This window comes from Phyllosticta capitalensis, assembly GCF_038381095.1.
Source record: "Phyllosticta capitalensis strain CBS 128856 chromosome Unknown BKA78scaffold_11, whole genome shotgun sequence".
Lineage (NCBI taxonomy): Eukaryota > Fungi > Ascomycota > Dothideomycetes > Botryosphaeriales > Phyllostictaceae > Phyllosticta > Phyllosticta capitalensis.
In genome coordinates, this window is record NW_027117449.1 from 981778 (window position 1) to 1004855 (window position 23078).

The 23078-nt window shown below is 55.5% G+C and overlaps 11 protein-coding genes across 11 annotated transcripts; 5 read left to right on the forward strand and 6 right to left on the reverse strand.

Annotated features, from left to right (window-relative positions):
* Positions 1–467: 467 nt before the first annotated feature.
* Positions 468–1384, forward strand: BKA78DRAFT_383116 (uncharacterized protein; the record flags this gene model as incomplete). The annotated part of the gene is made up of 2 exons (XM_066893055.1): positions 468–571; positions 634–1384. A coding segment is annotated over exon 2 (729 nt), but the record flags the coding sequence as incomplete, so codon positions are not given.
* Positions 1385–2215: 831 nt separating this feature from the next.
* BKA78DRAFT_42347 (uncharacterized protein) lies at positions 2216–3070 on the reverse strand. The gene has a single exon (XM_066893162.1). The coding sequence runs from the start codon at positions 2911–2913 to the stop codon at positions 2362–2364; it is 552 nt and encodes a 183-aa protein (XP_066739815.1). The 5' UTR covers positions 2914–3070; the 3' UTR covers positions 2216–2361.
* A 656-nt stretch (positions 3071–3726) lies between these two features.
* Positions 3727–4104, forward strand: BKA78DRAFT_299455 (uncharacterized protein; the record flags this gene model as incomplete). Its single annotated transcript, XM_066887057.1, has 1 exon — positions 3727–4104. The coding sequence occupies one exon, from the start codon at positions 3727–3729 to the stop codon at positions 4102–4104; it is 378 nt and encodes a 125-aa protein (XP_066739816.1).
* On the reverse strand, positions 4095–4532 carry BKA78DRAFT_325250 (uncharacterized protein; the record flags this gene model as incomplete). The annotated part of the gene is made up of 1 exon (XM_066889347.1): positions 4095–4532. The coding sequence occupies exon 1, from the start codon at positions 4409–4411 to the stop codon at positions 4097–4099; it is 315 nt and encodes a 104-aa protein (XP_066739817.1). The 5' UTR covers positions 4412–4532.
* On the forward strand, positions 4491–5691 carry BKA78DRAFT_347040 (uncharacterized protein; the record flags this gene model as incomplete). Its single annotated transcript, XM_066890551.1, has 4 exons — positions 4491–4679; positions 4830–4897; positions 4924–5328; positions 5392–5691. The coding sequence occupies exons 1-4, from the start codon at positions 4562–4564 to the stop codon at positions 5689–5691; spliced, it is 891 nt and encodes a 296-aa protein (XP_066739818.1). The 5' UTR covers positions 4491–4561.
* Positions 5692–6785: 1094 nt separating this feature from the next.
* Positions 6786–8661, reverse strand: BKA78DRAFT_42354 (putative succinyl-CoA:3-ketoacid-coenzyme A transferase). Its single transcript, XM_066893163.1, has 3 exons — positions 8482–8661; positions 7070–8428; positions 6786–6953 (listed from the first exon to the last, which is right to left on the reverse strand). Exons 1-3 carry the CDS (start codon positions 8545–8547, stop codon positions 6822–6824), a joined length of 1557 nt encoding a protein of 518 aa, XP_066739819.1. The 5' UTR covers positions 8548–8661; the 3' UTR covers positions 6786–6821.
* A 740-nt stretch (positions 8662–9401) lies between these two features.
* BKA78DRAFT_325255 (fungal-specific transcription factor domain-containing protein) lies at positions 9402–12574 on the reverse strand. Its single transcript, XM_066889348.1, has 2 exons — positions 12082–12574; positions 9402–11965 (listed from the first exon to the last, which is right to left on the reverse strand). The coding sequence occupies exons 1-2, from the start codon at positions 12269–12271 to the stop codon at positions 9894–9896; spliced, it is 2262 nt and encodes a 753-aa protein (XP_066739820.1). The 5' UTR covers positions 12272–12574; the 3' UTR covers positions 9402–9893.
* A 1030-nt stretch (positions 12575–13604) lies between these two features.
* BKA78DRAFT_42392 (major facilitator superfamily domain-containing protein) lies at positions 13605–16022 on the reverse strand. The gene is made up of 6 exons (XM_066893164.1): positions 15426–16022; positions 15162–15315; positions 14865–15111; positions 14501–14812; positions 14213–14446; positions 13605–14157 (listed from the first exon to the last, which is right to left on the reverse strand). Exons 1-6 carry the CDS (start codon positions 15795–15797, stop codon positions 13725–13727), a joined length of 1752 nt encoding a protein of 583 aa, XP_066739821.1. The 5' UTR covers positions 15798–16022; the 3' UTR covers positions 13605–13724.
* A 36-nt stretch (positions 16023–16058) lies between these two features.
* BKA78DRAFT_325262 (uncharacterized protein) lies at positions 16059–16925 on the reverse strand. The gene has a single exon (XM_066889349.1). It carries the CDS (start codon positions 16788–16790, stop codon positions 16248–16250), a length of 543 nt encoding a protein of 180 aa, XP_066739822.1. The 5' UTR covers positions 16791–16925; the 3' UTR covers positions 16059–16247.
* A 773-nt stretch (positions 16926–17698) lies between these two features.
* BKA78DRAFT_258039 (uncharacterized protein) lies at positions 17699–19616 on the forward strand (the record flags this gene model as incomplete). The annotated part of the gene is made up of 9 exons (XM_066885242.1): positions 17699–18068; positions 18132–18184; positions 18277–18284; positions 18335–18428; positions 18485–18643; positions 18714–18765; positions 18819–19231; positions 19281–19434; positions 19486–19616. The coding sequence occupies 9 exons, from the start codon at positions 17699–17701 to the stop codon at positions 19614–19616; spliced, it is 1434 nt and encodes a 477-aa protein (XP_066739823.1).
* A 511-nt stretch (positions 19617–20127) lies between these two features.
* On the forward strand, positions 20128–22790 carry BKA78DRAFT_325317 (mitochondrial carrier domain-containing protein). The gene is made up of 4 exons (XM_066889350.1): positions 20128–20523; positions 20953–21346; positions 21910–22058; positions 22136–22790. The coding sequence occupies exons 1-4, from the start codon at positions 20346–20348 to the stop codon at positions 22522–22524; spliced, it is 1110 nt and encodes a 369-aa protein (XP_066739824.1). The 5' UTR covers positions 20128–20345; the 3' UTR covers positions 22525–22790.
* Positions 22791–23078: the final 288 nt, after the last annotated feature.

Below are 23078 nucleotides of genomic sequence, written 5' to 3' on the forward strand. Positions count from 1 at the left end.
AGAATGGCCGGGAGGCCAAGCGCGCACGACTGGATGTCGTTGACCTGACCATTTCGGACGACGAGACAGACGCACACAAGGCTCAGGTCCCCGTCAGCCACAAAGACGATTGTCCAGTGCCAGGAGTATCCAGTCCCAGTAAACCACAAGAAAAACAAACATCGCCAAAGGCGCGACAAGGCACTGGCCGTCGGACAACCTATCGACCTTGGAAACGGTGTTCTGCTGTACGTCCACGACGCCGCTCAAGTCGGCGCGCCCGCCGCACTGCTACCACAACCTGCAAAAGATCAGCTGGCTCTGCGACGAGCGCGAGAAGATGCGCAATCCCGTCTGCTGCCAGCTCCAGGGCGCCCTGTACGACGACTGGGCCTAATCCATAAGCGTGAAGGGCCCGGAGCTGCTGAACAAGGTATGCCCGAATGCTCCTGAGGACGTATATTTTGGCTTACTTGATTTTCACGATAGTATGTTGGCGAGTCCGAACGTTCTCTGCGCCAGGTTTTCATCAAGAAACCAACACAGCACCACCGCGGCCGCTCCGCCATCCCATTCACATCATCTTCAGAAGGTTCGTCCACACCTCTTCGCCCCCCTCCAACTCTAGCGCTAACCTTCAACCCCGATCTCCAGCTCATTGCACCATCACGACACAATGCCTGCCCTCAGCGCCAGTAATCTCGAGTTGATGCGCGACCGACTGATCCTTGCTTGTCAGGACACTGCCCCGGAAGAAGTCTACAAAGCCGTCGCCGAGAAGTACCCTCAAGGCATCACCAAGGACATCCTCGACCTGAACTCGCCCGTCCGAGACAAAGTCGTCTCCAAGAACATCGAGCAGAGCACCAACAAGCCCGAGGCCACCAGCAGAGTTACCAGAAGCAAGGCCAAGAACGCCGATGGACCTTTGATTGTGGCCTGCCCTTCTCGGCCAACGAAGGACTACTCACCAATCCTCAAGCCATCGAGCCCTGGGGGAGAGTCTACGATTAGCCATATGTCACTTGATGACATGAGCAACGCTGAAAGTTCGAGGCGCGACAGCGGTGTCGGCGTCGGCCTCAACAATACAGCCGGTACTCTACATCAGAAGCAGCCCGAACCATTTCCGTTGGCCATGTTCCAGAGTGCTCGTTTCGCAAGCTCATTGGAAAATATACCTCCGAGGAGAACAAAGGCGGTTTCAAATCGAACGACTTGCTTCTTCGAGCTTTCGAACGTGGCTGGATGTTTCTGTGGCCCAACGGTCAATCCAGAGGACGGCACGCTCGATAGAATTCCACTTTTCCGGATTGAGGTTACTTTTGACCGCTGCAAAAGTGCCACCACCGCCGTTCGCAGGGACCTGGGCCTCGCAACATCTGGCTCTAGTCCAGCGGCTCTTGTGAGTGTGGTTCATGAGCTTCCTGCCAATCGCACCCGTCGCTCCAACAGGAAGGCAAGCGCCACTGTATAAAAGGTCCCGGTGCGAGAAGATGGCCACCTGGGTCGAAGCGGGCGGCTTTGGTGATAACGTCACCAACGTCCACCCCGACGCCGATGTCGGGGTCGGCGCCGTACCTTGTCTGTGGTTCAAGATTAAGGAGGCGGTCGAAGCGATGCGCGACGAGGACTGATGTGCCAGAGACCGCTTTGCGCAGGATCATGGACATGAAAAATACGATGTTTCCGGACATCGAAGATCCATCCGTCATTAGGCTTCACAGCAACTGTCCGGCTTGCAACATTGTTCTGCGGATCCAACGCAACTGCAGCCGAACTCGAAGAGGGCTTTGTGCCAAAAGTCTTCTGCTCCCATGTGGCTGAAGAAGGGTGCCTCCGCGACCCTCCCATCCGCCAGAGAGCAGGAAGCCCCTGCCTGGCAAAGCAAATCTTCCTGGAGGCCAAACGACCGCCAGCCAGCCCACAAGATCACCGGTCCCAGCCCGCGGCAAGCCCCTTGGCAAAACAGTTCTTCCTGGAGGCCAAAAGACCGCCAGCCATCCCAGACCGCCGCTCCTCAAAATTCTTCTACATCTGCCCCCGCTTGGCTGAAGAAGGGCGTAGTTACTCACCTGCCACGAGCGTGAGCACCGCAACTCGCGCCTTATCTCGGAATTGGCTAGGGAGGGGAACTTCAACCCCGGGTTTCTTCAACCACCCTGTCCTGGTCTTTTCCAATCCTGAAGACAAGGACTACGTGAGGGTGTTCCCGACCCCGTACGGGAACCGGAGCGCCGAGCAGAAATGGTCCGGGATGCGCAATACGCAACCCCAAGGCGAAAGCGAAGCTCCTTGACAAGCTCCCGCAGATCGAACACTACAACGAGCGCCAAAACGGTTCCTCGCGCCTTGTCTCGGACTTGGCCAGACAGGGGAACTTCAACCCCGGGTTTCTTCGACCACCCTGTCCTGGACTTTTCCAATCCTGAAGACAGGGACTACGTGAGGGTGTTCCCAATGACCTCGTACGGGAACCAAAATGGTCCGGGATCCACAACCCTGAGGCGAGAGCGGAACGCCTCGACCAGCTCCCGCAAATCGAACACCCCGGCGTCCCCCCATCGGGTCATTCAGCCCTCTTGCGCCTGGGCCCCGGTCAGCATCTGCAGAAGCGCTCCTACGTCTGCTTGAGTAATGGCGGATACAACGTCGAGACCCCGGGATGCGCAACCCCAAGGCGAAAGCGAAGCTTTTCGACAAGCTCCCGGAGATCGCACACCCCGGCATCAGACCAACTTCAAGATGGAAATATTCAAACTCCTTGGGAAGTACAAGCGCTTCTCTTTGGAAGTATGGGCACTTTCCGAAGATGATTAATGGGAGGAGTCGACTCCCAACCGAAAGCCGGATGTGGATCACAATTATTCGAGACCAACTACCCGCTCTCGAGCATCTTTCCCTCTCTTTCTTGTGCTGGCCGGCAGATGCCATGAAAGAGATGACCAGGCCCGGCTATACCCCGGCGGACGTATCCAGCAACCATAGATCCCCCTTTACAACCTTGTTCAAATTCCTTGGGAAGTACAAGCGGCGTCTTGTTGAACGAACAGGCGGGACTGGATAACAACCGGACCGCCTTGTTGAGCGATCCATGCCGGACGTCCCCCAGTGGCGCAAGATTTCCATTCTTGGTCATCGAGATCAAGAGGGCCGACACCCATTCTCAAAAAGCTGCCGGACGAAGGTACTCCCGTCGGACAAGACTGGAAACGGGTGTATTCGATAACGACCGAGGGAGGAGTCCACTCACAACCGAAAGCCAGATCCCAGCCCACTTGTTGCGTGTGCTGAGCTTTTTCGGTCACGCCTGCTTCGAGGCGGTGAGACTTTGGGACAAGCCAACCTCACCGAAGAAGCGGGAATTCTCTTCACTCTCTCGCAAGAACAAAACGCTCTCACAAAATCTTCCTGCCCACGCTCAAAGCTTGCAAGACTTTCCAACACACATACACACACACCCCTCAACATGGAAACCTCGCCAAAGAAGTAGGAATTCTCTCGGCTGAGAACTCCTGGCCCCTTCGCGACCCTCCCATCCGCCACAAAGCAGCAAGCCCCTGCTTGGCAGAGCAATTCTTCCTGGAGATCAAACGACCACTAGTCATCCTGGAGAACGAATTGTCCTTGAAGATCTTCTGGTACCAGGGCTCGCCGTCAAGGTGCTCCATTCACCCCGTCTCGAGAACACCGACACCAACCTTTAGGGGCTCCCACTCGAACTTAAACATCAAATCGCAACAGAAAATGGATCCAAGTGTTTACCCAATTCAGGGCTCAGTTCTGTCACCCCTTCACCCACCAATGGCTACTCCCCCATACTTACGCGGTCAAGTCCTGGAAGAGAGTCGACAACCAGTCACCCTCCCTGGACCCAGCAAGAACGGGAATTGCGTGAGCTATGCCCCGAAGCCGTCGGAAATATTCGACTCGCAGGAGTTGGCTCAAGCGCTCGTCGTCCTGACGCTCGAACAGCATCTGCACATGCGTCTGATTGCGATGGAGTGGCTGTGTGACCACGGCTATGCCCCAAAGCTGACGAAAATCTTCAACTCGCAGGAGTCAGCTGAAGCGCTCATCCAGCCCAAAGCTGACGGAAATCTTCAACTCGCAGGAGTCAGCTGAAGCGCTCATCCAGCTTATCAACAAGGTCGAAGGCCGCGATTGCGATACCAACGAGGGCGGGACTGCCGAGGAAGAGGAGGAAGAGAAAAAAGAAAAAGAAATAAAAAGGAACGCGAAGAAAAAGAGGCTCGCGAGAAAAAGGAGCGTGAGGAAAAGCTGGATAGAGAAATAAAGGAGCGCGTTGAACGGCAAGAAAAAGAAAACCGCGAGCGTAGAGAAAAAATACAGAGGGAGCGCAAGAAAAACGGAAGGAGGAAAGATACATCCGGGAACTGAACAAGGACAACAAGTCCAAGATTGACCCCATCAAGGATCTCGAATTTCCGAAAAAGCAAATCAAAAAGCTCGACAAGATGTGGCAGAAAAACTCGAACGCCGACTTGAGACAGCGTTTCTCCGACAGCAAAACAACCCCCTCCTCTTCTCTCCTTCTCCTTCGCCATCTCAATTAAACACCATGGCCCCCACCAAGTACTCCTCCCCCGACGACGCTCGTGCCGCCCGGAAGATCTCCTCGGCGAAGCTCCCTGCCCGCAGCACCATCAGACATGCGCGGGACAGCGCCCCCTTCCCCGGTATGCCGCTCCATCTAACCTCAGGGAGGATTTGGGTGGCGCTGGCGCTGGCGTTGGTGCTGGCGGTGTTGGGGTGGGGGTAGTAGGAGTACCGGAAGAATTGGCTCAGAGAACTTCGCAAGGGGGAGGGATTCAAGGACGCACCACCAGAGAAACTACCTAAAAACGCGAAGCCCTCGCAAGGAGATCTTTACAAGACGTCTATTCGCGATCAGACGGTCAAGGAGCTCAAAAAGGCCGGTAGTGGAGAGGAAATGCGAGGAAAAGGAGGCCCGTGAGAAAAAACGAACGCGAGGAAAAGGAGGCACGCGAGAAAAAGGAACGCGAGGAAAAGGAGGCTCGTGAGAAAAAAGAACTTGAGGACTGGATGGTCCCGGAAAAGACCACCAAGAAGCTCGACAAGATGTGGCAGAAAAACTCAAACGCCGACTTGAAGGACCTTAAACACCAGTTCTTCGACGACCAAGGTTTTCTCAACATCAAAGAGCACCGGGAGCATTGGCTGAACGAGAAGAATGGCGCAGGAAGGAGGAGAAGCGGCGGAGATGGAAAAAGAACAAGAGAAAGAATATCTGAAGCAATTGGCCAAGGACAACAACTAGCGCCTCCAGCAGAACAAGAGATTGGCGAGCCGATGGATTTGGACAAGGTTTCATCAGTGCACAATGGCCCATCTATCCATGAGGCTTTTGAGGCGATGGATGTCTAAGAGGCCTCACCAATGGAGTCCGGTGTCCCCCAACAGGTGATCCATGAGCCGGTGGAGTTGGACAGGGCTCCGTCAACGGAGCAGAAGTCACCCGAGCCTGAGCTCAAGTCGCATCCAAAGGTTATGGAAAACTCATCGGCTCGTCAGAAGACGCCACCTGCGACCAACCCACCTATATTCGAATCTGAAGAACTCGGCAAGTACCTGAACCCTGCTAGAAATGGGTCTAGCGAGGTCGTCGCGTTGTTGGGGCCTGAGTTGCGTCTATTGGTAGATGGTATCCTGACAGTACTTCGTAGATAGAAGAATCAAACAATTTGTCCCTCATTATTGGTTTGCATGTGAATTGTCTGATAGTATTTTCGCAGTTGGTAGCTGAAAATCTCCCAATTCTACCCTCGCGAAATAAGAGTCACAGAGCGAGAGCCTTTGACCGGACTACTCTCTTCCTCTATAAAGGCATCTTTTGGGTCCAGCGTCCAGAGTCCAGCGTCCAGTCCAGCATCCAGCACCATTATCCTTCCAGAATCCCGGACCGCCGCGTCCTGAAAGACCTAGAAATTTGAAGCTACACTTGTCTAAAAATTTGCCTTTTCTAATCTAATGTGACAGGACAGAAAAGTCTTGAACAAAGCCCCCCCCCAAAAAAAAAAAAAAAAAAAGAGAGACACGGGGGAGCATTCAAATGCACACGTGCCAAACTCGTGAGGAAAAGTCATGGAAATATTGGGAAAACAGTCGCGGTTGACGTGCGTATTCTACTGCCTCCTCTCTGATAATAACTGGCTGGCTTGGTGGTTCGGGGTTGTAAAGGCTAGTCGAGTGAGGAGGGCACGGCGCGATGACACTCGGCTGTTGTAACCCCCAGGAGCCTGGAAGTGAGCCGACACCCACTTAGTTCACCTGCCGCTCCATCACAGCACCTCAATTCAAGCTGATGCATTCGCATTGATCGGATCTGGCTGGCTGGCGTACTTCTAAATGGGATGGATATATAAACAAAAAATGAGAAAATGGTAGCAGCTGGCTTTTATGCTCTCTGCGCTCCCGCTTTGGTCTTCCACTGAAAATTGTTTTCTCTTGCTTCCCCTCAACCGCGTCGAGATTGCGCAGTATGTCTTTGGTTTTTGTATAGATCAACGGGAATGTCTTTCTTGGAGTGTCGGGGACGCACGCTGGCGTCTTTCTTCTTGCGTGTTCCTGCCCTACCTGCTGTTGTTGATGATGATGACGCTGCTCCGCTCCCACCTCCTGTCGCTTATCGCTTCTCCAAGTCAATGGCCAGATCTCTTTCGAATCGACTCGGCTTGGACCAGGCAGGTCCTCAAGCCAGCCACGCCGGACTTCCTGCTCATCGCTAAAGGTGGCGACGCGGTACTTGCACACCGACCTTGTCTCCTTACACTGCGTTCAAGCTGCTGGCGCCGTCGCGTTTACAGCATGGGTTGGATGTTGTCGGCGACCTTGAAGGGAGCCTCGGTCTTGGCGCGGATCTCGTCGACGGTGACGCCGTCGGCCAGCTCGATCAGCGTCAGGCCGGAGAGGAAGTCGACGTCGAAGACGCACTGATGGGGGCGTGGTGTTAGCAATTGACTGCGGGCTCAAGCATTTGGGTGTTGTTGGAAGATGGTGGGGTTGAAACGAAAGGGGGTGGAAAGGGGGTCAGGGGGGCAAAACGCACCAACTCAGTGATGATCCTGCTGACGCACTTGCGGCCAGTGAGGGGAAACTCGCACTGCTTGAGGATCTTGGGACGGCCCTTCTTGTCCGTGTGCTCCATGGTGACGACGACCTTTGTCTGGGCCGGGTTGCTGACGAGATCCATGGCGCCGCCAAAGCCCTTGATCTTGCCGGGCAGCATCCAGTTTGCCAGGTCGCCCGTCGCCGACACCTGCATGGCGCCCAGGATGGTCAGGTCGATGCGCCCGCTGCGGATCATGCCGAAGCTCTCGTCGGACCCGAACACGGCCGCGCCTGGGTTCAGCGTCACCGTCTCCTTGCCCGCGTTGATGAGGTCCGGGTCCTCGGCGCCCGCCTGCGGGTACGGGCCCAGCCCCAGGATGCCGTTCTCCGACTGCAGCTGCACCTCGACGGACGAGTCGACAAAGGACGGTGCCAGCATGGGCATGCCGATACCCAGGTTGGCGTACATGCCGTTCTTGAACTCCTTGGCCGCGCGCTTGACGATGCGCTCGCGCTTCGAAGCCGTGTCTCCCGAGCCGAGAGCGCTGGCGGCGGCGCCGGCTGGTTTGGCGTTGACCACCTTTTCAATGTTCTTGGCCGCCGTCGACTGGATGACGCGCTTGACGTAGATGCCCGGGACGTGGATGGCGGCGGGGTCAATCTCGCCGGGCTCGACAATATGCTCGGCCTCGACAATGGTCATGGCCGCGTTGCGCGCCATGGCGCCGTTGAAGTTTTGCGCTGCGAAGCGGAACTGCACGTTTCCCAAACGATCCGCCTTGTATGCCTTGATGAAGGCATAGTCGCCGCGGATCGCCTCCTCCATGACGTACGACTTTTGGTTGAAGATCTTGACGTCCCGCGGGTTGCTGTACGCCGCCACGGTCCCGTCGGCATTGTGCTTGAGCGGCAGCTCGCCCGTCTGCACAACGGTACCAAAAGCTGCAGGCGTGTAAAAGGCCGGAATGCCCGCTCCGCCTGCGCGGCATCGCTCCGCCAGCGTGCCCTGCGGCGTCAGTTCGAGCTCAATCTCTCCCGTCAGATACATTTGCTCAAAGATCTTGTTCTCGCCCACATAACTGGCAATCATCTTCTTGATCTGCTTGGATGCCAGGAGCAGGCCCAGCCCGGAGCCGGGCACACCGGCATTGTTGGAGACGGCCGTCAGACCCTTGATGGAGGGTGTCTTCTCGACCTGGTTAATGAGCGTGTCGGGGACACCGCAAAGCCCAAAACCACCGCAGAGGAGCGTCGAGTCGCTCTTCATGTCCTTGATTGCTTCGGCGGCCGAGGGAAGCACCTTGTTGATCTCGAAGCGGCGGGTCGACGAGGCAAATGTGCGCGCGAGGAGAACCGACTGCTAACTATTAGCCGCCTTGAAGACCACTCAAATAGCAATAATTGGCCTGCCTTGGAGGAATTGGGAGAGGCAAAGTGCCTCGCGGTGCGCGAGAAGAGCGATATCGAGGACGGCATGATGAGGACTGTAGCTGCGATGCGGCGGTAGGTATATCCAGCTCTTTCAACTATTCAAAGTGACCAAGACAAACGCCCAATTCAAGGCCAGCGCGGCGAACAAGAAGTCAATTGAGAGAAGGAGAAAAGGGGAGAAACGACTTGAGCAGCCGTCGGAGCGAGGCGGCGGCAGCAAGTCGTGGTAATAGCGGGCGCCATGGACTGAGTGGAAGGACGTCTCGGTAAGCAATGACGGATGAGAGCTGTGCCCTCCCCGCAACAGCAAGAGGGAGAGCTGCCGCCGGGGCCAACGCTGCCCCACAATCCCGCAACCAAACACCACTGCTCCGCCGGCTCAAGGTCCGTCAACACCACGTCCGATGTATGCTGTGATTTGGTTTGGATCCTGGCCCAATGCTCTCACTGCAGCTTCTGCTATTCGCTAATCGCCCCCAAATCCCTACCAACAAAGAAATCGTCTTCGTCCCGTCGAGGCCGAAGTCGCTCTCGCAATAGCCGGTCCCCGGGTCCAACGTCGGTTATGTCTTTACCCGAAGGCTATCGGAAGTCCGCATCCCTCCCGACGCGCCCTCTTGCTCCCGAGTGCGAGGACCGCTGCAGCTGTCTACAAAACCACCCGAGTTTAGGACTTTGTTCTCCTGTGTGTTTTGCCGTCTTCCCGAGTAAGTTATGGATAACTTGACGCGTCCCGAATATCATGCGTGTGTTCACATCGTGAAAATGTGCGCGGATGGAGAGCATTCAAGCACCTCAGATTCATACAATGCGGGAGCATCTGATCTTATGAGTGAACATATAGGGAGCATTCAGACACCCACTCATACTCAACTGACGCACGGGGAGCAACCATGTCTATAGCTCAAATATATTTGTTAATTTTCACACGTCCATCATAGCCTTGGCATGTCGTACTAGGCCTATTTATACTGCCTCAGGATCCAGCTGTCCCACATACCCACTCGTCCGTAGCTGATCCATCCGGTAGTTGATGTACTGTCGGCGCCCCTGCTGGACCGCCAAATATCACACCTTGCCAGCGTTGCAATTCCTCCAACTCAATCGATAGCGATGTCCGGTTCTTCATATTCATTCTCCCATCCTCAAAGTCTCCGCCTTCTGGGGCTCGGGAATCCTCCCTTCAGCTGTACTGCAAGGCAAGAGCAGTGTCGTGCTCAGCTTGACTCGACCATCTTCATGCTGGCGCATCAGACATATGAGTCCCGGCCTGATGACAAGCAATACCAGGCTGGCACCGCAGAGATGCAAGCGTGTGGGCTTCATTCGAGCCATAATCGGCAATTTTTCTTTGCGTTCAATTCGATTCAATTCCTCTCTTGGCCAGCCCTTCAGCCCGGCGGCGTCTTCTTGACGCCCCAGATGATACTGTCCATGAGGGCATACGGGCTCTGCTCCGAGTCGAGATCCGACATGAGCGGGCTCTGTCCCAGCGTGCCGAAGCCATCTACACCCATCAATCCGTTGATATCGTCCAGGCCGTACGTGAGCGAGTTGGAGAGCGGCGGAGTGGCGGCAGTCGACGAAGACGTGGCGGGGACGACTGATTGCCCGACGGTGCTGTTCAGGGGCGGCATGCTCTGCCTGGCTGCCGAGTCCTGCTGCTGGCCGTTGAGCAACTTGCGGAGAGCCATCATGGAGCGCGTGATGGGTGCAGAGAGCTCTGCTGGGTCGACTTTGGACGTGATTTCTGTCAAGACTGAAATCAGCTTCTCGAGGAGCATTCGTGCACGGTCATTGCGCTCGTGCTCCTTGAGGATTCCCAGCAGCAGCGCGCAGCTTATGGAGCGGTGCACCGCCGTCCACGACCTCGAAGCAAACACGGTCATGTTTTGCAAGCCCAAAAAGGCTTCGACGGTGTTTGTCAGGCTGTCGATGCAGGCCTTGCGCATGCTACGCGCCAATTCGTGTTCGGCCAGCGCCGGGCTAATCGTGGGCCGGCAAAGCTCCGACATCATGTACGACATGTGCAGATAGAGGGCCCAATGCTCAAGCTGGTTGCGCATCGAGCGGCATTTTCTCGAATCTCGGAGGTAATCCGCAGCATCGAGCATAATGTCCTGGATCTCCTGTCGCCGCTGCGCTATCCTGGCCATCGTCTCGTTGATATCGTGATTAAAGGACCGCTCGCTGACAATGTCCAAGCCCACTTTACAAAGCCTGTACATGCATTCGATGTACGGCCTGTTGCCGGGACTCGACTCAGGATTGAGTGGGACGGGCTCATTTGTGCTCATTGACGAGGCTCGGTCGTACGTGATTGATAGCAGGCTGTCCTGCCACAAAACAGTCCACCATATCTTCTTGCGAATTAGCTTCATCTCCTCCGAGGTGTGGGAGGCGCAAGAGCGGTGCAGGCCCTGACTCTGCGCCAGTCGTATTGTCAAGCCGAGTAGCGACCACGCGACGCCAGCGTTCATGTTGTTGGAAATGACGTTGCCGAGAATGAGCAGCGTCTGAATCGTCTCCAGTCTCGAATGAGAAAGGAAGTTGGTTATGCGCAAACACTCAAAGCTGCAGCACACGTAGACTTGCGAGGTCAGTTCCCGCTCTTTTCGCGGAAGCGCAGAACACTGGCATCCCGATGCCAACACGGCAAAAAGGAGACCAACCCAGTGCAAGTCTTTTCCAAAGATGGACTGCTCGGTGACTCCAGTGATGCTCCCGTCTTCGTTTGTCCTCGAGCTACCGCGCGAAATCAAAAATCTCAAGAGTTCCGACTCCAGCTTCTCAATGTCGGCAACCGCGGGGAAGACGACGTGCGCCGTCTCCTTGTGGTACTTGAGCAAATTCCAGCAGTCCGAGTCGTTTGGCAGCGCGTTGCACAGTTCGTATATCCTATTCATCGAGCCGTGCGGCAGTCCCCAGAGATCCACAAAGGGGTATGTAGCGCTCTCGTTGTCGAGTCCAAAGAGCGGCAAGACATTTTTCCCAAGCAATTCTTGCACCGGAGCGCTTCCACCCTCGCCCTTTCCCAGAGCCATGACCAACGCTGGCACCGAACTGCTCCCTAGGTGGACGGTTTGGCCGGTGATGCTGTTGGTCGTGTGGATCCCTTGGGTACTCGTGTGATGCTGGTTTCCAGGATCCGAGGCGGATCGCGAGGGCGTGCCCGTGGTCGAGTCTGTGTGTCCATTCTGTGTTGCCGAACCTTCCGAAGCAACCCTCATGGTGGTCTTGAGATCCATCAACGAGCGCTCCACCGAGTTCAATTTGGAGCATAGCCTCTCCCAATCCTCGCGACCCAGAGTCACCGTGCCGTTGATGTTGTAATGAATGCCCGTACCGAGGCCACCAGCCGAGTCGGCCAGGTTGCCGTTGCTGGCTCCATGGTTCAGGCGCTTGGCGGGTGGATGAGATTCGGCGGGAGGGTGATAGGTGCACAGCTCTGGATGTTCTCTGGCTTTGAGGACAGTCAGCGGTCGCGTCGAAGAGCAAGCGCTCAGACGGCCAGCGGCGACCAGACTACAAGCGCAGCAATGGGACGGCGATGGGTCGAGTGTGTGGGCAAGGACATACCAATGCACGTCTTGCACGGAACGGCCTGGTCACACTTGACCTTGCGCTGCCTGCACGGGTAGCAGGCCTTGTACTCCCTTGCCTTTCTCTTTCTGCGGAGGATCTCGTCGACGTCGTGGCGCGAAGCTTCCTGCGGATTGAAGGTCGCGGAGGAGCTGTTCGAAGAGGCGGCGGGGTTTTGCGAATCCATGGCTAAGGTTTGTTGGCGTGCAGTGCTATGCTGGTGGAGTAGTGGATATCAATCAGCGGCGGCGGGCGCAGAGCATGCTGGGTTGGACGTAGTGTGGAGGTGGAGGAGGGGCAATGTGGGTGTGGGAAAGATTTGGATGATAGTCGAACGGGATGGACAGTCGCAACTAGTAAAGAAAGGTCAGTGGTGACCGGCCTCTCGGCACGCAAGCGTTGGTAGCGTCAGGTAGTAGGCGGATCAGGGCGTGCCGTTGCAGGTGGGAGTGGAGCGTGCGCCATTTGTCGTCAATTCTGAGCACCCCAGCTCGCTCCCGTCCCGCCCTCCCCTGCTCCAGACGTTGTTGGAGGTCATATCGCGCATCGATCCATCAGCTCTTCTTCTCAGAGACCTCTTCGATCCTGTGTAAACAACAGACTGGCGAATTGAATTTCTGTCGTTGGTTATTCCCGGCCGCTGACGCGATCTCCCCAGGGTTTGGAGCTTCTCGGCAACCCACAGCATCGAGCTGTGCTGTCATATTGTCAACGAGTCATCGCGGTCCATACTGTCTCTAGAGGTATAGCGTCCCCGCCGACCACGAAGAAATTTCAAGACGACAAAATTTCAAGACAACCGCAAATGCTCTCACCTCGGCAACGAAACGCCTGATAAGCTCGAGGACTCCAATTGCAGCCCGTACTCGAGCCCTTGTTGTTGTGTAGAGTGCAAGTCCTCCATACGCCAGCAATATCAGCCCTATGCTCCTGGAAACGTCATGATGAAGACGTCAAACGAAGCTTCAGCTATCTGCGCGCGGAGCGAGCCGGATGTCTCCCCGGCCATCAGGCCAAATCGCTCTCTCGGCTGCATCGACGAGGCCCTCGAAAAGTCGGTACGGTCACGAGAGGGGAGTTAGGAGTTAGGGGAGGACAGCGCCATCTTCGCTCTCTCATTGATGCTGATTGCTGACCAAGCCCGTGGGAGTAATCACCAAAGGGGCCGCTCTCTTCACCGCTTTAGGAATGTGCACCTGTTGAAACTGCCGCATTTGTTTATTATTACAGGTCTTTCTCTACATGACTCTGCGTGTCTGTATGCTGTGTACATCACTATCTCCATTACCAGCCCGACTGCCCAGTGCAGTCCTGCCAACACCATGTCTATCTTGGCCTTCTTTTTTTCTCTAATGCAAACGCCAGTGCAATGCCTCTGCCGTAGTCCTTCTTGCAACTAGACCATCGAGGTCTCAATCTATGCTACGCGCACTAAGTAAACGTGGATATCAAAAATGTTTGAAAAAATCAAAAGATAAAATGGAAGATGGTGATGTTGTTGAGACTCGAACAAGCGAGACTCGTATCCGATCATGGAGGGCGCTTCGGCCCTAAAAGCTTACTCGAAGCCAAAAAATCGGATCGGCCCTCCTGCCTGAGACTGGCCCAGGCTAGGGTATCAGAGAGACAGGCTGATGACATCACTCTGCATCATCGACCTCTTTGGCCTTTTCGTTCTGATTTTGGTTTTCGGCATCGTCGCCGCCGTACGCGTACTTGGAGTGCTTGCGAATCGCCGCGCCCTTGAAGAAGAAGACGTAGGGAATCGCGCAGCAGGCCAAGCCGATGAAGCCGAGGAGGGAGCTTGCCCACTCGTAGCCAAGGCGGTGGTACATTTGCTCTGTGAAGAGCACAACACCGGCGCCCCAGAACGAGCGGATGAACGTCTTTGCCGCAAGTGCCGATGCGGCCTGGTCAACGTACGAGTCGACGAGGTAGTTGTTTGCCGCATTGTAGAGGAAGATGAAGCCGAAGCCGACGGGGAAGCCGCCAATGGCCGGGCCGATCCAGTGCAGCCGTGGGTACGAAGTCCAGGCAAAAATGAACAATCCTATCGGAATGAACCAACAGCTCCTAGCTCAGGTATTAGCTTTCTGGTATTTGAAGAATGTATCGTGTTAAAACTTACGCCATCATGGGATAAAGACGAACTTCCGCCGGTGGCTTGCCGTTGTATTTCTTGACGAGCGTCATGTAGTGCTTGTTGACGAAAGGAGAGCAACAAGCACTGCCGATGACGCCGAGCGCGAGAGGAATAAACATCAGGCCAGTGATGCTTGCACTGTAGCCTTTGCCTTCTTGGTAAACGACCGGGTATGCGATGAAGAACATGTAGAGGAGTCCATAAAGAACCGACATGTACCTGGCAATCATTAGCATTTTCTGAGGCGCTTTAGAGGTTCAAGGGAGAGCCAACAAGGAGATGAAGAAGACAATGGCTTCACAGAAAAGCAGCTGGAATGGTCGGAGCAAGAAGACGGTGAGACGCTGGCTGAAAGGGCGCTTGTCCAGGTCTTCCTCAGTGACATATTTATCATCACCGGTCTCTTTCCTCAACTTCGCCGCCCGCTTGGCCAGCAGCGACGGCGTGTAGGTTTCGGGTACCGTAAAGGTAATGAGGAACCAGGAGACACCGGAGAGGATGAGCTGAATCCAGTAGAGCCATCGCCAGCCAAGGTTGTCCGCAATGAATCCACCGCAGAGGGGACCAACGGCAGGACCGACAAATCTGAAGACCAGTAAGACGACTGTCGAGCAAAGTAAGGGACAGAGCTACTCACGGTGCTGCACTGAATGCTGCCATGGGAACACCACGTTCCTCGTTCTTCCACAAGTCTGCGAGTGTTCCGCCGACAAGAGTCATGGGCGCACTGAAAGCAATGCCGTCGATGGCACGGCAGACGAGGAATGTCGCAGTGTTCTTAGCGACGGCCTCGGGAATAATGAAGACGACGGCGATGAGCAGCGTTGATGCGTAAATTGGTCTTCTGCCAATAATTTCGCTGAGTGGAGCAAACGCCATGGGGCCTGAGGAGTGTTAGTGCCGCTCTACGAAAATGGAAGCCGCGTGGACGTACCGACACCAAACCCTACGACAAACAGGGTAATCGCAAGGAACCCCACTTCTCTCGAAACGCCGAATTCTTTGGCTGGTCCCTCAATGTCCGCAGTGATGACACCACTGTTGAAGGCCACAACGAAACAGGTAAAGGCAACGCACATTGTACACCACTGGAAGAAACATGTTAGCCATCATGTGAAAGAAACAAACAAGAAAGAGTGTTGAAAGGGGAAAGTGAATTTCAGGGGTTGAGGAGTTTAGAATTGGATGGGCGACTTACCCATTTGTACGCCTTTGACCAATTCTTGGGGTTCTCCGGGTCGTCAATCTTCCAAGTGACGAGCTCATATCGCTCAATCTTTCCAGTGTGATTCGACTTGACTTCCTTCAGTCTGTGTCCCTGAGCAGTCTCCGACGTGTATTCCTCCAGATCGGCATTGGCGCTTAGCGTTCGATGCGGAAGGTTGAGCAGCTCTTCTCCACTGATGCGTCGATCTTGTTGATTGCTTCGCATCGGTCGAAATCCAGTATCGGCGAAGTCTTGGGAGGAGGGCTCTGCCACGTGGGTTGAATCCGAGTTGTTATCCACGTTTGTGGATTCCGAGTTGTTGTCTGCCATGGAGAGAGGCTGGTGGATATGTTCAGTTGCCATGGCTGTCGTGGATCATGCGATATGGATCGACTGTCTGTGAGGCATAAAGAGTGAGGTAGATGCGGCTCAAGCGCGTATATATACTGAGCCATGATGGTACGGCGTTCGGACACTTCACAGATAAAGGACGGGCAACTCTCGGGATAGCGTCACAATGGCAAAGGAAAGGGCGAGCAAAGGATTTCATATCTCAGGACAGGTGCCTCGAAGAGGAGTGAAAGGCGAGACTGGGAGGCCATATGGGACATAAGTCCAAGATATCTCCGAGACGAGGCGAAGGATCGCAGACGCCGGCTTACTGGGAGCCCAAATTAAAAAAGGTCAAGGAAGCCAAAGGGAAACGGCGGGACCTCCCGCTTAGCTTCCGCTGTCAAACGTTGCCAAGTTGGTGGTGCCCGGTAAGGTTGTTTCACTTTGGTGAGTCTCATCGATGCTGTCCGACTTTCGCTATTACTTGACGTCGACCACCCAAGGCCGAGTTTTGGCCGCCAGAGCTGGATCTGAAGGAGAGCGACAACGGTGGCGTGCTCTGTGAAGAGGCATTCGCCAATCAGACAGAGGAAGATATCGTGCTGGCTTGGGAGCATGTTTTGTGATGTAAATAGAGGCTCGAAGTCCCGAACTGTGTGCGCGTCGTGTCATGGCGGACGCAGGCTTTGTGCGAGCCCTTCCCGCAGCCAGTCGGGTTTGATTTTGGGAGCGTGGAAGAATTGCTGTAAGCTTTGGATTGAATTTGTACAAGGAGAGGGCTGTTTCAGCCCATGACGCGAACCAAGGGAGTTGTCGTCGAGTCGAGGTGGTGCAGCACGAGCCGGCGCTCAGGGTCCAGAGAGGGACGAGGGATGGTGAGTGGGCAGCGGGATCCAGCGGCAACCCCGCGCTTGCAGGAGGGCAGAGTTGTTCGATTCTGCACGGAGCGGCAGGAAAGAAGTCAACATGTGATTGGGACAGAATCAACGGACGTCGAAGCGGGCTGTGTAAGAAGTCGGCCATCGAAGATGTGCGGGGATCCGGGAGGGTAGCCAAGCGGGTGTGTGGAGCTCAAGCTGCAGCGCTGACACGAGCACTACATGGCAGACTCTAGAATTGGAGCGGGCGAGAGCCAGACTAGGGGCATGAAGAACAAAGTCGCGTCGCCGCCGTAGTGCGCTGCTTATCAACGGCATATCCGCAATTGTGCGAGGTGAGAATATTGTTTTTGAGTGGCGCTGAGACAGATGGGGAAGAGGTGGTGATATTGGCCTGACTCTGTGGACTGCCTCACCCTCAAGGTGTTCAAGCCGTGCCCGCTCGCCCGGGTCCTTTTTGTGAATTCAATGGCTTAAGAGCCTGCGAAGCCTCTGTTGATACCTTAATCCCTGTCCCACCTTCCAGTCCTGCTGCAGTCCGCGTCGACAAGCAAGACGAAAGACCAGACACCGCACGTCAAAAGCCCATTTGACCCGCCGTCCCCGCTGTTGGTCTCGTCGTCGTTGCTTTCTCGTTTTTTTCCTCGTCGTTGTGGACTCGTTGCTCACTTTCCTTGGTGCCGCTCAGGATTCAAGAATATTGTCGACATCATAAGTAAGTCAGTTCTCCACGCCGTCCACCAAGGTGCCTGGAGCAGAGCCGCAGGGCAGTCATCACGCCCGGCGTGGTTGTGGGTTGGATGTTCGCGCTGCTCCTCTCGTCGCCCATGGCGCGCCGGGCGGTAGAGCTGCGGAACTTCCCCTAGCCGACCGTTGGTGCGCCTGATTGAACCTGCAGCGCAGCTTCCTTCCCACTCGCCCAGCGTCCACCCCATCACTCAGCACAGCACTTCCACTCACATCCCACACCCGCCTCACGCTACATCTCCCATTCTCCACAAGCGAGCTCTCCCCGACGCCCTATAAAGCCCCGTCCGCCGAGCTCCGTCCGCCATGGACACCACCACTACTGACACTGCCTACACCACCCAGCGCGAAAGATCTCGCTCGCCGCGTCGTCGATCGCGAAGCCCTCGCCGTAGCCGTCGCTCATACTCGCCTCGCAGCCGCTCTCGTAGCCGCGACGACTACCGCCGCAGCGACCGTCGCTCGCGCTCGCCCATCGCTGGCGCTCAAGCAAACCAACAGGCCTACTCTCAGGCTCGCGGTGCTGCGCCTGCTCGCTCCTTCGAGGACAAGGCTGTTGCCAAAGAACAAATGATGGCCTCACTGCGCGAGCAGTCCCAACAGGACCGCCGCGTTTACGTCGGCAACCTTTCGTATGATGTCAAATGGCATCATCTCAAAGATTTCATGCGACAGGGTAAGCCCCGACTCACCCCAACCTCCGCCGCCCACCCCACGCTAACCCCCTCGCCCCCACCAGCCGGAGAGGTCTTGTTTGCCGATGTGTTGCTACTTCCCAATGGAATGTCGAAGGTGGGCTGATTTGGCTGGTCTCTTTGGTTTCTCTTGGTATTTTGTGGACAATTGGATTGACGGATGGGACTGGTGCCCGAGGGTCCATGTAGGGATGCGGGTAAGTCAACTTCCGGGCGCTTCAACATTGCTCGACCTAACAACTCTCAGGATCGTGGAGTATGCCACCAGGGAGCAGGCACAACATGCCGTCCAAACCCTTTCGAACCAAAACCTGATGGGACGTCTCGTCTACGTCCGTGAAGTAAGTCGGCTCACACGCGATGCGGCGCAGCAACTGACACGAAGCCCCTACCACAGGATCGCGAAGCCGAGCCGCGCTTCACTGCTCCCCCCTCCGTCGGCCGCGGAGGCTACGGTGGAATGCGCGGTGGATTCGATGGCGGCGCGTACGGCGCTGGTGCCGGCGCTGGTGCTGGCGGTTTTGGAGGCGGTGGACGCCAGCTCTACGTCTCCAACGTATGTTGTCCCTACCCCACGCGTTTTGCTAACTTGTTAAGGGCTCGATTTGTTGACTCAATGCCATTAGCTTCCCTACAATGTTGGCTGGCAGGACCTGAAGGACTTGTTCCGTCAAGCTGGTACGCTCCATCAACGTCCAGCATTTTCATCCCGCATACTCACCCATTGACAGCCCACACCGGTTCCGTTATCCGCGCCGACGTCCACCAGACCGCTGATGGCCGCATGAAGGGCTCCGGCATCGTCGTGTTCGAAACCCCCGAGGATGCCCGCAACGCTATTCAGCAGTTCAACGGATACGACTGGCAGGGCCGCGCCCTTGAAGTCAAGGAGGATCGTTTCGCTGGCCCACCTGGCTTCGGTCGCGGCGGATTCGGTGGAGGCTTTGGCCGTGGAGGTTTCGGCGGTCGCGGAGGCTTTGGAGGCCGAGGCGGGTTCGGTGGATACGGTGCTCGTGGAGGGTTCGGCGGAGGGTTCGGCGGTGGCATGGGTTATGACGCGGCGGTTCCTGCCGGTCCGCCCAACCCGTTCACCGACTATGCCACTGCTGGTGGTGAGAGGAGCAACCTGATCTACGTCCGCAACGTGAGTTTTGCGCAAGGCTGTCCCAGCGTTCCCTGCTAACTGTGTCCAGCTTCCCTGGTCGACGAGCAACGAAGATCTCGTTGAGCTCTTTACCACCATCGGAAAGGTTGAGCGTGCCGAGATCCAGTACGAGCCCAACGGTCGCTCGCGCGGTACTGGTGTCGTCGAGTTCGACTCGCCCGAGAACGCCGAGACTGCCATCTGTAAGTCACGTAAATGCCCGGCAAATCAATCAAGTCTAACCATCGCAACAGCCAAGTTTACTGGTTACCAGTACGGCGGACGTCCCCTTGGCTTGTCCTTCGTCAAGTACACCAACATCAGCGGCCCTGGCGACGCCATGGAGACCGAGGCCGCTGGCCTCACTCAGGACCAGATCATGTAAGGCTGACAACTGCCTTGCATGGTCTTCGGATCGTTTTGTCTTTCACTCATAGCGGAGGAGTGCATGATTCAGCCATGATTGATTTATGGAATGGCACGGGCTTGCAGTCATGGGTCTCTTTTCCAGAGCCTACTACCTTGGGTTTGGGGAATCAAAGTGTTTGTTGATTTTCACGGCAGTCGATGAGACAACACAAAAGGCATTTCGGCGATGGAATAGGGGTCTTGACAAGGTCGAGAAGCCCATGAGTTTTCTTCTTTCCTCCCTATTCTCTTTCTCCTTCTCCTCTCACCCTCTCTCGCTTTCCCGGAACACAACCAAAAAGGCAGTTGACGGAGGAGGTATTGGGGATTGAATGTAGCTGCCACCCTTCACATACACACAGAATGCGGGTCTCAACCATCACATCTTCTCCCTTTTGACGAGGTAGCCATAATTTTGAATCCCAAAAGCGGCTTCTTTTCTACAGCAAAATGTGAATTATTCCTGATTGTGATTGTAAATGGGCAACGTCTTGTTCAAGTGAAAGTTGAGTAGTCCAGGTGGTGCCTACACAGGCCATCCTCGGCATCGGCCAGCCGGAACCGGCAGTCCGGCTTACTGATCCGGGTATACCTTACCCCACGTGGGGTAAACGCGCCAGCCAAACGGTGTGCACCAACCACGACGACGCATCAACAAAAAACAAACCCGTCCTCATAATCACATCATCAATCGTTCAAGTTTCAAATGTCTGCCGACTTTTGGGCCGGCTACCTCAGCGGGGCTGCAGGCATCCTCATTGGCAATCCGCTCGACTTGGTCAAGACTCGCTTGCAAGCTGGTCCTGCGGCGACAACACCAGCTGCTGGCAGTGGTAGTGGTGGTGGTAGTGTCAATTGGCGTGCTACTGGGAATTGGGTAAGAGGTAGGTTACTGAGATTTCTGGTTTGGTGGTATTTTGGTTGAAGGCATTCCTTGCATGCGTAGCGTTTCTGAGAGATGGAGATGCGTATGGATTTTTTGTTGCATTTGGAGTTTTGTTAAGCTTCAAGCCATATGGTGGTGTTGGTGTCTCGTGCTACTTTCCTTTTATGGGCATGTGGGCTCAAGACTCATTTGTCCATGGCATTTGCGTCTTTTGAGCTGGCTCTTTTTCTCCATCCTTCACTGGCCTTCTTGAAGTTGCCAGTCCATCACAGTCAAGCCTTCTACTTGTTCCATCTTTCTTCCCGCTCAACATTTCTCAAACATCTCCTACACCATCATCACTCTATAGTGAGAGTCTCAGACCTCAACCCAGTATCCCACAAAAATCACCGACCACCATTGCACGACCCACTAACCGCTCCCCCAGGCATCCCAGCGCCCGTCCTAGGCTACGGCGCCCTCAACGCCCTCCTCTTCGTCTCCTACAACCGCACGCTGCTGCTCCTCGGCGAGCCCGACCCAACCTCGCCCTCCACCCCCAACGCTCTCGGCAAGGTCTTCCTCGCCGGCGCCATCGGCGGCCTGGCCACCTTTGTCGTGTCGGCGCCGACTGAGCTCATCAAGTGTAGAGCCCAGGTTTTTGACTCCTTGTCCTCTGCCCATGGGCTGGGCCGCCGGAGTGGTGCTGCTGGTGGGGAGGGCTCCTCGTCGGTAAGCTCGTGGAATGTTGCCCGCGAGACGTGGCGGGCTGAGGGCGTGAGGGGGTTCTATCGAGGCGGTGTCGTTACCGCGGTGAGGGATGCGGTCGGTTATGCGTTTTAGTAAGTCCTTTCCCTCGTTTTCCTCTTGCTGTCAGTTGCTCTTCAACATCTTTTCCATCATCTTCAAGTGCTTGTGGACGAGGAGCTTGGTGTTGCTGCAACATGTTGCCCTCTGAAGCTGTCCATGTTGATGCGTCGTGGTCGTGATCTGGAATGGCCGATTGAATGGTTGCATCTTCAAGTAAGTCTTGTGGTCTGTCTCCAGCAGCAAAGACGGGAGAGGTCATGAAAACACCTCATGGGTTAGATGGCTTGTTGCGTGGGAATCCATCCTGTCGGAGAGAATACCACTTCTCCACGGCAGTATTACCCCTTTCGCCACCGCACGTCTACAACACAAGGAACGGCAATGCAGAGGTCATGTTGGATAATCTGCTCGAAAGATTGCAGTCTGAAAACCCCGAACACCACACCAATCTTGTCAAAAAAGGGGCTGCATCGCGATCTTACTGCCAAACATTCACCCCGCGCCTCTCCTCTGCAAAACCCACCCACCACCAACAACCAAAGCAGCCCCCTTGTCAGAAACAAATTCATACTGACACCTCACTTCCTCTCCACAGCTTCTGGTCCTACGAGCTCTGCAAACGGGCGTTCGCGCCGTCCAGCCCCACCTCGCCGTCGACATCGTCGATAGAAGAGTCGCCCTCGACGGTCTTGCTCTGCGGCGGCATCGCCGGCGTCGTCACATGGGCGTCAATCTTCCCGCTTGGTAAGTTGGACGACCCTGTGTCAGAGAAGGAGAGCCTATGCATGCTGATGAAGTGCTTGATTGATGCGTATGTGCAGACGTCATCAAAACCCGCGTGCAAACGCAACCGTCATTCCACCGCGCCGCTGGCCTTGTCTCGCCCTCGCTCTCGCGCTCTTCCTCGCCCCCAACGACCGCCAATACCACTACCACCACCACCAGCAGACCCACCGAACACACGCGCCTCTTGCACTCCTCCTCCTCCTCTCCATCGCCCTCTCCCTCTCCAACTTCAGCCGCCTCGTCCACGTCCACGCCCCACAAACCGCTCGGCGCCTGGGCCATCGCCAAGGCGGCGTACGCAAACGAGGGCGCGGCCGTGTTTTTCCGCGGCCTCGGCGTGTGCAGCGTGCGCGCGTTCGTCGTCAACGCCGTGCAGTGGGCCGTTTACGAGTGGGTCATGCGCGTGCTTGTGCCTAGGGGGTAGGAGAGGGGAGGGGGAGATGGCGTTGGTGACATGGTGAGGGGGCGAATTTGTTTGTGGTCGATGAAGAAGAGCATACATGCATAGATGGAAAGATCTGTATAGGTTGTGTGGGCTTGTAGCTAGAAGTAGAGATGAATTGCAAACTGAAAACCCCCTCTTGGAATAATGACAACATGTTCCTCTCTTCATCGCCCTCTGAAACGTGATGGGACACGACTAAGAACGAACAAGGCCCAACGCCCCCCAGATACCACAGACAAAAAATGTGGAGAGCGCCAATAAACCCACCCCCCCCCCCCCCCCCCCCCCCCACCCCCTCGCCCTGTCCCTCTACTTGACAAGACGGCAATCTCCAATACCAATCACGTCGTTCAAGATTTGTTCAATTGGCTGTCTATGCTACAACATGTACATACAGGCATATATGTGTCTGTGAGCGTTTTAAAGCAACTAATGTATGTGTTTTCGACCGGATAAAATCAAAGGAAGCGAGTTGAAACAAAAGATGCCGTCGCTATTTTGTGTGCGTATGAATTGTCTGACTCTGAGGAGGA

Coding starts and splice junctions, on each gene's coding strand:
- BKA78DRAFT_42347 (XM_066893162.1), bottom strand. CDS start 2,913: ATGGCATCTGCCGGCCAGCACAAGAAAGAGAGGGAAAGATGCTCGAGA.
- BKA78DRAFT_42354 (XM_066893163.1), bottom strand. CDS start 8,547: ATGCCGTCCTCGATATCGCTCTTCTCGCGCACCGCGAGGCACTTTGCC. Junction 8,429..8,481: donor CCTCTCCCAATTCCTCCAAG/GCAGGCCAATTA, acceptor AATAGTTAGCAG/TCGGTTCTCCTCGCGCGCAC. Junction 6,954..7,069: donor GCAGGATCATCACTGAGTTG/GTGCGTTTTGCC, acceptor CGCCCCCATCAG/TGCGTCTTCGACGTCGACTT.
- BKA78DRAFT_325255 (XM_066889348.1), bottom strand. CDS start 12,271: ATGGATTCGCAAAACCCCGCCGCCTCTTCGAACAGCTCCTCCGCGACC. Junction 11,966..12,081: donor TCCGTGCAAGACGTGCATTG/GTATGTCCTTGC, acceptor CTGTCCTCAAAG/CCAGAGAACATCCAGAGCTG.
- BKA78DRAFT_42392 (XM_066893164.1), bottom strand. CDS start 15,797: ATGGCAACTGAACATATCCACCAGCCTCTCTCCATGGCAGACAACAAC. Junction 14,813..14,864: donor GCAGCATTCAGTGCAGCACC/GTGAGTAGCTCT, acceptor ACTGGTCTTCAG/ATTTGTCGGTCCTGCCGTTG. Junction 14,158..14,212: donor CGTCTTTATCCCATGATGGC/GTAAGTTTTAAC, acceptor TACCTGAGCTAG/GAGCTGTTGGTTCATTCCGA.
- BKA78DRAFT_325262 (XM_066889349.1), bottom strand. CDS start 16,790: ATGGCCGACTTCTTACACAGCCCGCTTCGACGTCCGTTGATTCTGTCC.
- BKA78DRAFT_325317 (XM_066889350.1), top strand. CDS start 20,346: ATGTCTGCCGACTTTTGGGCCGGCTACCTCAGCGGGGCTGCAGGCATC. Junction 20,524..20,952: donor TACTGGGAATTGGGTAAGAG/GTAGGTTACTGA, acceptor CCGCTCCCCCAG/GCATCCCAGCGCCCGTCCTA. Junction 21,347..21,909: donor GCGGTCGGTTATGCGTTTTA/GTAAGTCCTTTC, acceptor TCCTCTCCACAG/CTTCTGGTCCTACGAGCTCT.